Genomic DNA, 10,738 nt, shown 5'->3' with positions numbered 1-10,738 from the left:
ATGTCCAAAAGTCAGCTGGAAGCAGTTTTTGAGAGGAATGATGCCCCTATTCCCATCTACCTGCTTTTTTTTTTTTTTATAATAAGTGAAAATCTGGGATGTAAGGATTCTGTCCTTAATTATGTCTCCAGCCTGCGACGGCGTCCCAACCTAAAAAGCGGGCGGGCCCTCTGTGCGTCCCCTTCTCTTTCCGCTCTCTCCTTCCATCTGTCTCCTCTCTCTCTCCCCCTCTCTCTCTCCCCCGCCAATAAAGCTCTAAAAAGGTAACCATGGCTTGTGATTCTTCCAATCAGCACTCTCCTCTGCTGGAATGGCTGCCACAGGCTGCAGCCAACCACGAGCAGCACCATTTAACCAACAAGGGTTCTGTTAGGAAAACTTCTAGGGCTGGAGAGATGGCTCAGAGGTTAAGAGCACTGATTGCTCTTCCAGAGGACCTGGGTTCGATTCCCAGCACCCAAATGGCATCTCACAACTGTCTGTAACTCCAGTTCCAGGGGATTTGACACCCTCACACAGACATACATGCAGCAAAGCACCAATATACATAAAATAAAAATTATTAAAAAAAAAAGAAAAACTTCTAAGAAATTCTAGTCAGCAAGCAAGGCATGGTGGCATGCACTTGTAATCCCAGCACTTGACTTTAAGATGATAAAAGCCCTTAAAGAGGAAATGAAAAACTCCCTAAAAGAGGAAATAAAAAATTCCCTTAAAGAAATGGAAGAAAAAACAAACAAAATATTGGAAGAAACCAAAGAAAGCCAAGAGAAAGTAATTAAACAGATGAAGGAAACAGTTCAAGACATGAAAATTGAAATTGAGACAATAAAGAAGACACAAACTGAGGGAATGCTGGAAATAGAAATTCTGACTAAACGAACAAGAACTACAGATGGCAAGCATAGCCAACCGAAAGCAAGAGATGGAACAGAGAATCTCTGACGTTGAAGACACAATAAAGAAAATAGATTTGTCAAAAAAAACACTAAAGCCAAAAAAGTCATAACTCAAAAGTCTAAGAAATTTGAGACACCATGAAAAGACCAAACCTAAGAATAATAGGGATAGAAGAAGAAGAAGAATACCAACTCAAAGGCACAGAAAATATATTCAACAAAATCATAGAAGAAAACTTTCCTAACCTAAAGAAAGGAATACCTATGAAGATACAAGAAGCTTACAGAACACCGAATAGGCTGGATCAAAAAAAAAAAAAAAACCTCACCACATAATAATAAAACCATTAAACATACAGAACAAAGAAAAATTATTAAGAGCCACAAAGGAAAAAGGCCAAGTAACATATAAAGGCTGACCCATCAGAATAACACCAGACTTCTCAATAGAGACTATGAAAGCTAGAAGGTTCTGGACAAATGTTATGCAGACACTAAGAGACCACGGATGCCAACCCAGACTATTACACCCAGCAAAACTCTCAATCACCATAGGCGGAATAAACAAAATATTCCATAATAAAACCAGATTTAATCAATACCTGTCCACAAATCCAGTCCTACAGAAAGCACTAGAAGGAAAAATTCCAGCCTAAGGAAATTAAACACCCATGAAAACTCAGGCAATAGATAATCCCACACCAACAAATACCAAAGAAGGGAAACTGTAGATGTAATTCTAAATAGGCTTATTAAATAAGAAACACAGAGCCAAATAAAGAGTTAAAAGCCCAAGAGGTCAGAGCACTAGTGAATAGTCTTTAGCTTACCAGCCACTACAGTCCTTTCCCTGAGAAAAGATATCTACTGCTTTTGTGTCTGTATTTTTATTGCCTTTCTGTTCTGCCTTCTCATTGGTTCTAAACCCAACCACTTTTCGTCACTGTCTGTCTATACAGACCTCCAGGTGTCTATGGTTGGGACTTGGATTAAAGGGGTGTGTCACCAAGCTGGCTATGTCCTTGAACACACAGACTCTGCCTGCCATGTGATTGGATTAAGGGCATGTGCTACCACTGCCAGACTTCTGCTAAATGGCTTGCTATTAGCTCTGACCCCCAGGCAACTTTATTTATTAACATACAAATAAAATCACATTTCAGCACAAATAAAATATCACCATAGGAAACACAACACTACCACAAAAAATAACAGGAATTAAGAATCAATGTTCATTAATATCCATCAATATCAACGGTCTCAACTCACCTATAAAAAGACACAGGCTAACAGAATGGATACGAAAACAGGATCCATCCTTCTGCTGCATACAAGAAACACACCTAGCTGGGCGGTGGTGGCACATGCCTTTAATCCCAGCACTCGGGAGGCAGAGCCAGGCGGATCTCTGTGAGTTCGAGGCCAGCCTGGTCTACAGAGCGAGATCCAGGAAAGGCGCAAAGCTACACAGAGAAACCCTGTCTCGAAAAACCAAAAAAAAAAAAAAGAAACACACCTAAACTTCAAGACAGACACTACCTCAGAGTAAAAGGCTGGGAAAAGTCTTTCTAATCAAATGGACTTAAGAAGCAAGCTGGTGTAGCTATCCTAATATCTAATAAAATAGACTTCAAACTAAAATCAATCAAAAGAGATCGAGAAGGACATTACATATTTATCACAGGGAAAATCCACCAAGATGAAGCCTCGTTTCTGAACATTTATGCCCCAAATACATAGGCACCCACATTTGTAAAAGAAACATTACTAAAGCTTAAATCACACATAAAACCCCAGACACTAGTAGTGGGAGATTTCAACACACCACTCTCACCAAGGGACAGATCTACCAGACTGAAACTTAACAGAGAAATAAAGGACCTAACAAAAAGAAAGAAAGAAAGAAAGAAAGAAAGAAAGAAAGAAAGAAAGAAAGAAAGAAAGAAAGAAAGGACCTAACAGATGTTATGACTCAAATGGACTTAATAGATATCTACAGAACATTCCACCCTAACACAAAAGAATATACCTTCTTCTCAGCATGCCATGGAACCTTCTCAAAAATTGACCACATGCTGGATCACAAAGTGAATCTAAACAGATACAAAAACATTGGAATAACCTCCAGTATCTTATCGGACCACCATGCCTTAAAGTTAGATTTCAGTTGGGGATTTTGCTCAGTGGCAGAGTGCTTGCCAAGTGAGCACAAGGCCCTGGGTTCAATCCTCAGCTCAAAAAAAAAAAAAAAAAAGAACCAAGTTAGATTTCAATAACAACAAAAACTACAGAAAGCCTACAGTCTCATGGAAACTGAATAACAACCACCTGAAGCACCAATGAGTCAAGGAAGAAATAAAGAAAGAAATTAAAGATTTCCTAGAATTCAATGAAAATGAAAGTACAACATACTCAAACACTATGGTACACTATGAAAGCAGTGCTAAGAGGAAAATTCATAGCACTAAATGCCCACATAAAGAAGTTGGAGAAATCTCATACCAATGACTTAACAACACAACTGAAAGCTCTAGAACAAAAAGAAACAAACTCATCCAGGAGGAATAGACGCCTGGAAATAATCAAATTGAGGGCTGAGATCAATGAAATGGAAACAAAAAGAACAATATAAAGAATCAATGAAATGAAGAGTTGGTTCTTTGAAAAAATCAACAAGACAGACAAACCCCTATCCAAACTAACCAAAGGGCAGAGAGAGAGCATCCAATTAACAAAATCAGAAATGAAAAGGGAGACATAACAACAGACAATGAGGAAATACAGAGAATCATCAGGTCATACTTCAAAAACCCGTACTCCACAAAATTGGGAAATCTGGAAGAAATAGACAATTTTCTGGATAGATACCACATACAAAAATTAAATCAAGACCAGATAAACTATTTAAATAGACCAATAAACCCTAAGGAAATAGAAACAGTAATCAAAACTCTCCCAACCACAAAAAGTCCAGGACCAGATGGTTTCAGTGCAGAATTCTACCAGACTTTCAAAGAAGAGCTAATTCCAATACTCTTCAAATTGTTCCACACAGTAGAAACAGAAGGAACATTACCAAACTCTTTTTATGAGGCTACAGTTACCATGATACCCAAACCACACAAAGATGCAACAAAGAGAATTACAGACCAATCTCCCTCATGAACATTGATGCAAAAATACCCAACAAAATATTGGCAAACTGAATTCAAGAACACATCAAAAAAATTATCCACCATGACCAAGTAGGTTTCATCCCAGGGATGCAAGGATGGTTCAACATACAAAAATCTGTCGATGTAATACACCATATAAACAAACTGAAAGAAAAAACCACATGATCATTTCATTAGATTCTGAAAAAGCATTTGATAAAATCCAACACCCCTTCATGATAAAGGTCTTAGAGAGATCAGGAATACAAGGAACATATCTAAACATAATAAAGGCAATTTACAGCAAGCCAACAGCCACTATCAAATTAAACAGAGAGAAACTCAAAGCAATTCCACTAAAATCAGGAATAAGACAAGGCTGTCCACTCTCCCCATATTTATTCAATACAGTACTTGAAGTTCTAGCTAGAGCAATAAGACAACAAAAGGAGATCAAGGGGATACAAATTGGAAAGGAAGAAGTCAAACTTTCACTATTTGCAGATGATATGATAGTATACATAAGTGACCCCAAAAATTCTACCAGGGAACTCCTACAGCTGATAAACTCCTTCAGTATAGTAGCAAGATACAAGATCAACTCAAAAAAATCAGTAACCCTCCTATACACAAATGATAAAAGGGCTGAGAAAGAAATCAGAGAAACATCACCCTTTAAAACAGCCACAAATAATAAAAAATACGTTGGGGTAACACTAACTAAACAAGTGAAAGGCCTGTTTGATAAGAACTTTAAGTCTCTAAAGAAAGAAATTGGGGGCTGGAGAGATGGCTCAGAGGTTAAAAACACTGGCTGTTCTTCCAGAGGTCCTGAGTTCAATTCCCAGCAACCACATGGTAGCTCACAACCATCTGTAATGAGATCTGGCTCCCTCTTCTGGCCTGTAGAAATACAGGCAAACAGAACATTGTATACATAATAAATAAATAAATAAATAAATAAATAAACAAATCTTTTTTTTTAAAAAAAAAAGAAAGAAATTAAAAAAGGTATCAGAAAATGGAAAATTTTCCCATGCTCATGATAGGTAGGATTAACATAATAAAAATGGCAATCTTACCAAAAGCAATCTACAGATTTAATGCAATCCCCATCAAAATCCCAACACAATTCTTCACAGACTTGGAGAGAACAATACTTAACTTCATATGGAAAAACAAAAAACCCAGGATAGCTAAAAGAATCCTGTATAATAAAGCAACGTCTGGAGGCATCACCATCCCTGACCTCAAGCTCTACTATAGAGCTATAGTAATAAAAACAGCTTGGTACTGGCATAAAAGCTGACATATGGGCCGGGCGGTGGTGGCACACGCCTTTAATCCCAGCACTCGGGAGGCAGAGCCAGGCGGATCTCTGTGAGTTCGAGGCCAGCCTGGGCTACAGAGTGAGTTCCAGGAGAGGCGCAAAGCTACACAGAGAAACCCTGTCTCGAAAAACCAAAAAAAAAAAAAAAAAAAAAGCTGACATATGGACCAATGGAATCGAATTGAAGACCCTGACATTAATCCACACACATATGAACAATTGATTTTTTGACAAAGAAGCCAAAACTATACAATGGAAAAAAGAAAGTATCTTCAACAAATGGTGCTGGCATAACTGGATGTCAACACATAAAAGATTACAAATAGATTCATGTCTGTCACCATGCACAAAACTCAAGTCCAAGTGGATCAAAGACCTCAACATAAATCCAGTTACACTGTACTTGATAGAAGAGAAAGTAGGAAGTAGTCTTGAACACATTAGCACAGGAGATTACTTCCTAAATATAACATCAGTAGCACAGACACTGAGAAAAACAATTAATAAATGGGACCTCTTGAAACTGAGAAGTTTTTGTAAGGCAAAAGACATGGTCAATAAGACAAAAAAACAGCCTACAGAATGGGAAAAGATCTTCACCAACCCCACATCTGACAGAGGACTGATCTCCAAAGTATATAAAGAATTCAAGAAACTAGACATCAAAATACTGAACAATCCAACTAAAAAATGGGCTATAGAGCTAAACAGAGAATTCTCAAAAGAAGAATCTCAAATGGCTGAAAGACATTTAAGGAAATGCTCACCATTCTTATTCATCAGAGAAATGCAAATCAAAATGATTCTGAGATACCACCTTACACTTGTCAGAATGGCTAAGATCAAAACTACTAATGACAGCCAATGTTGGAGAGGATGCAAAGCAAGGGGAACACTCCTCCACTGTTGGTGGGAATGCAAACTTGTACAACCACTATGGAAATCAGTATGGCGGTTTCTCAGAAAATTGGAAATCAATCTAGCTCAAGACGCAGCCATACCACTCTTGGGCATATACCCAAGGAATGCTCAATCATATCACAAAGATACATGCTCAACTATGTTCATACCAGCACTATTTGTAATAGCCAGAACCTGGAAACAACATGAAATTTGCAGACAAAAGGATAAAATTAGAAAAAAATCATCCTGAGTGAGGAAACCCAGACTCAGAAGGACAAACATGGTATGTACTCACTCAAAAGTGGATACTAGATATAAAGCAAAGGACAATCAGACTGTAACCCACAAAAAAAGGAGAGATTTATTTATTTAAAAAATAAAAGAATAGAGGCCAGTAGCCCCAGGTTGGGGGAAGGGCGAATCAGTTTAGGGCTAGGAAAGATGGCAGTGGGGTGTAAGGGAGCAGAGAAGGAAAATTTGGCATCTCTAAGAATAGCTATGGAGGGGGAGGAAAGAGGGCAGCAGGCAGAAGCTGCACAAAGTTGGTGGTTGGAGAGTCTCTAGATCTTTCCAGGGTGGCAGGAAAGGGAGAGTATAAAACCAAAGAGGGTTCTGGGGAAAGCTGTGGAGAGAGATGATAAGGGCTTGTGGCTGGAGGGAGACTGTTCCCTGGGTCACAGGAGCTGGTTATCAGGTTGTCATTTCCTCCACAGGTCCTCTATCTTTTTCCTGCTCTTGGCCTGGCTCTCCTTGGAGCTGGAAGAGAGAAGGACCCAGTTATACCCTGGAAGAAGGTCCGTGCCTTCAGAGGTCTTTCTGCCTGACTGTAAGCTGGGGCTGGGACCAGAGGAGGAGGATCTGAGGGGGACTAAGAACCAAGGACTGAGGACAGGGGTGGAAGAGAGGGAAAAGTCTGGGACGTATGGAAGCTGTTTCTGGAAGGCATCCTGAGAGCTAGAGCAGTGGAGGGCTGGAGCCTAGGAAAATTATGCCAAGGGCCAGGGTGGCATCCTTATAACTCCCTTTGCCCACAGGTTCATATGGCTCTCCTCATCCTGCTCTTCCTGCTGCCGAGCCCCTCACATTTCCATCCCACTTGTGAGGTCTCCAAAGCGACCAGCTTGCTGGAAGTGAACTGTGAGGACCAGGGGCTGACTGCACTGCCCGCAGACCTGCCAGCAGACACAGGCATCCTCCGCATGGGCAAGAACAAACTGGGCGCCTTCTCCACAGCATCCCTGGCGCACTTCACTCACATCACTCAGCTGGACCTGGATGAATGTGAGCTGACCAGCCTGCAGACTAACGAGGAACTCTCGAAGCTGGATAACCTGAAATTATCCCACAATAACCTGCGAAGTCTGCCCTCCCTAGGACGGGCTCTGCCTGCACTCACTGTCCTTGACGTCTCCTTCAACCAGTTGGAATCACTGTCTCCTGGTGTCCTGGAAGGTCTAAGCCAACTCCAGGAGCTCTACCTGCAGAACAATAATCTGAGGAGTCTGTCCCCTGGACTCTTCCTGTTCACCACCAAGCTGAACAAACTCAATCTGGCCAACAACAAACTGCGTGAGTTACCCCCTGGGCTCCTAGATGGGCTGGAAGATCTTGACACCCTCTACCTTCAAGGGAACTGGCTTCGTACAATCCCAAAGGGCTTCTTTGGGACCCTCCTCTTGCCTTTTGTTTTTCTCCATGGCAACACCTGGTATTGTGATTGTGATATCCTCTACTTCCGCAATTGGCTCCAGAAAAATTCCAACAATGTCTACTTATGGAAGAAGGGTGTGGATGTCAAGGCCATGACCCCTAATGTGGCTAGTGTACGATGCGCCAATTTGGGCTCTGCACCTGTCTACTCTTACGCAGGGAAGGGCTGCCCTATCAGTGGTGATAGGGATATAGAATATGATGACTATGATAATTTCTCTGATGTACCTGCTACAAGGGCTGAGGTCAAGTTCTCTACTAACACCAAAGCCCATACTACCCACAGGGGCGTACTCTTAGGGTCTCCTACTTCTCCAGACAGCCAAATGCCTTCTTGGCCTCCAACCCACAAACCCACTAACAAACAGTACACAACCACCCACATACAGATCCCAGGTTTCACCACACTCCCACAGACCATGAAATCCAATGTACACTCTTATAGTCTAAAACCCAAAACTATACCCATCATCACCGCAGTCACCCTAGAGCCTGCCTCTACCCTGACTAGCTCAGAGCCCAGCACCACACCAATGCTTACAGCTTCCACTCTGACTATTCCAGAGCCCACCACCTCCACCCTGGCGACCCCAGAACCTAGCACCAACCCAGTGCACACCACTTCCACCCTGGCTCCCCCAGAGCTCAGTACCACTCCGATTCCTACTACCTCCACCCTGGCTACCCCAGAGCCTACCACCTCCACTCTGGCTACCCCAGAGCCTACCACCTCCAGCCTGGCTACCCCAGAGGCCAGCAGCACTCCAGAGCCCACCACCTCCACCATAACTACCCCAGAGGCCAGCAGCACTCCAGAGCTCACCACCTCCACAATAACTACCCCAGAGCCCAGAAGCACTACCCCAACCACACAAGAGCCCACCAACATCCCAACCACTCCAGTGTCCACCATCACTCCAGTGTTCACTACCACCTGGGCGTCTACCACAAATGAGACCATTTCAGAACCATTTTTTACCACAGAACTCACTTTACTCTTGGAATCCATCACAATGTTCCCAGAGTTGAACAGCTTCCTAACTGTCCAAGAGATGGCTCAAGGGAATTCTGACACATTCAAAAGCAATCCTTTTTTCAACTCTGAGTTCTGTTGCCTCCTCCCCCTGGGCTTCTATATTCTGGCTCTCCTCTGGCTCCTATTTGCCTCTGTGGTACTCATCTTGTTGCTGATCTGGATCTGGCACATAAAACCACACACTCTGGACTTGGGCCTCTCTGCTGCCTTGGCCACAAGCACACACACCACAAGTCTGGAGGTTCAGAGGGGAAGACAAGTAACTGTGCCCCGGGCCTGGCTGCTCTTCCTTCAAGGGTCACTCCCTACATTCCGTTCTAGCCTTTTCCTATGGGTAAGGCCTAATGGGCATGTTGGGCCTCTGGTAGCAGGACGAAGGCCCTCAGCTCTGAGCCAGGGTCGTGGTCAGGACCTATTGGGAACAGTGGGTATTAGGTACTCAGGCCACAGTCTGTGAAGGTGAATACTTTGAAGATCCTGAAAAACTGAAAAGGACTCTACTGGAATCTAGCTGGGAGTAGGGGGAAGATGAGACTGCCACAGGGGCATGCTATTTACTTTTTTATTTGAAGCCCCCTCTTCACATCCAGACCTCACACATCAAGAGAGGCAGTGAGGTGATGGAACCAGGTGGTCATAGAACCAAGGTCCCTATGTTGCTTAGAGTATTGCCAGGCCATATGGTCACTGCTACCATTATGGGGAAGAGCTAGAAAAGCAAATAGAAATAGAACTCGGTTCCCACATGGAAGTAAACTTGAAAAGCCATTAATCAAGACAGGAGCACTATCTCTAAGTATCATGAATATTTTTTTTAATTTATTTTAATTTATTTTGCAATACAGTTCAGTTCTACATATCAGCCACAGATTCCCTTGTTCTCCCCCATACCATCCCCCTCACCTTCCCCCCCAAACCCCCCCCCCCCATTCCCATCTCCTCCAGGGCAAAGCCTTCCCCACAGACTGAGGTCAACCTGGTAGATTCAGTCCCGGTAGGTCTAGTCCCCTCCTCCCAGGCCGAGCCAAACAATCCTGCATAGGCCCCAGGTTTCAAACAGCCAACTCATGCAATGAGCACAAGATCTGGTCCCACTGCCTGGATGCCTCCCAAACAGATCATGAATATTTTTTCCCTGTAACACTTCTTAGTTTTTCACCAGCATTTCTTGTATAATAAAAATGTTTTTAAAAAGAATGTAGCTTTCTTTGGGACTTGAGAACGGCTAGAACACCTGGTACAAGAATTCCCAAGTCCTAACTGTCCCCACCCTGACCCCAACCACCCAACAAACCTCCAGTTGTAGCTGAGGGTGGGTAGGTGGACATAAGGGGTACTTCCTCTACCTTAGTGATTCTTCTGCAGGATTTGAGGACCCACCAGGCTACCTCAAACATCAGCCTTAGATAGAATAATGCCCTAGAGCTGAGAGCCAGTGCTAAAGCCTGCCTGCCTGCAGCAGAGGTGGGTACATTCCTCACACCCACAACCTCCAGAGCACAAGTCTCCACACTGGCCAGGTCAGGACTGGGAAAGGGTGTGGTGAGTTTGACTCTTCTGAAGAGTCTTAGGTCTGTTCTTGCAAAGCTGGATGTAACAGGATCCTCCTATCCCCCAAACCCACTGATTCTGCCATTTGCTAATCTCACCAATGAGGCCTTCTTCCATACCTCATCTCAGTTCAGTCCAGGGCTTGGGGCCCAGA

General features: G+C 42.9%; 1 protein-coding gene across 1 annotated transcript; it reads left to right on the top strand.

The window, feature by feature from the left end:
* Positions 1-7,169: 7,169 nt before the first annotated feature.
* Positions 7,170-9,841, top strand: LOC128121930 (platelet glycoprotein Ib alpha chain-like). The gene has a single exon (XM_052757016.1). The coding sequence runs from the start codon at positions 7,328-7,330 to the stop codon at positions 9,488-9,490; it is 2,163 nt and encodes a 720-aa protein (XP_052612976.1). The 5' UTR covers positions 7,170-7,327; the 3' UTR covers positions 9,491-9,841.
* The last annotated feature ends 897 nt before the right edge of the window (positions 9,842-10,738 follow it).

This window comes from Peromyscus californicus, unplaced genomic scaffold, assembly GCF_007827085.1.
Source record: "Peromyscus californicus insignis strain IS unplaced genomic scaffold, ASM782708v3 Scaffold_3__1_contigs__length_106647218, whole genome shotgun sequence".
NCBI lineage: Eukaryota > Metazoa > Chordata > Mammalia > Rodentia > Cricetidae > Peromyscus > Peromyscus californicus.
The sequence above is the reverse complement of the archived record's forward strand: the minus strand, read 5'-3'. Positions and strand labels throughout refer to the sequence as shown.

Bases quoted from the DNA above. Each gene is read 5' to 3' on its own strand.
- LOC128121930 (XM_052757016.1), top strand. From the start codon at position 7,328: ATGGCTCTCCTCATCCTGCTCTTCCTGCTGCCGAGCCCCTCACATTTC.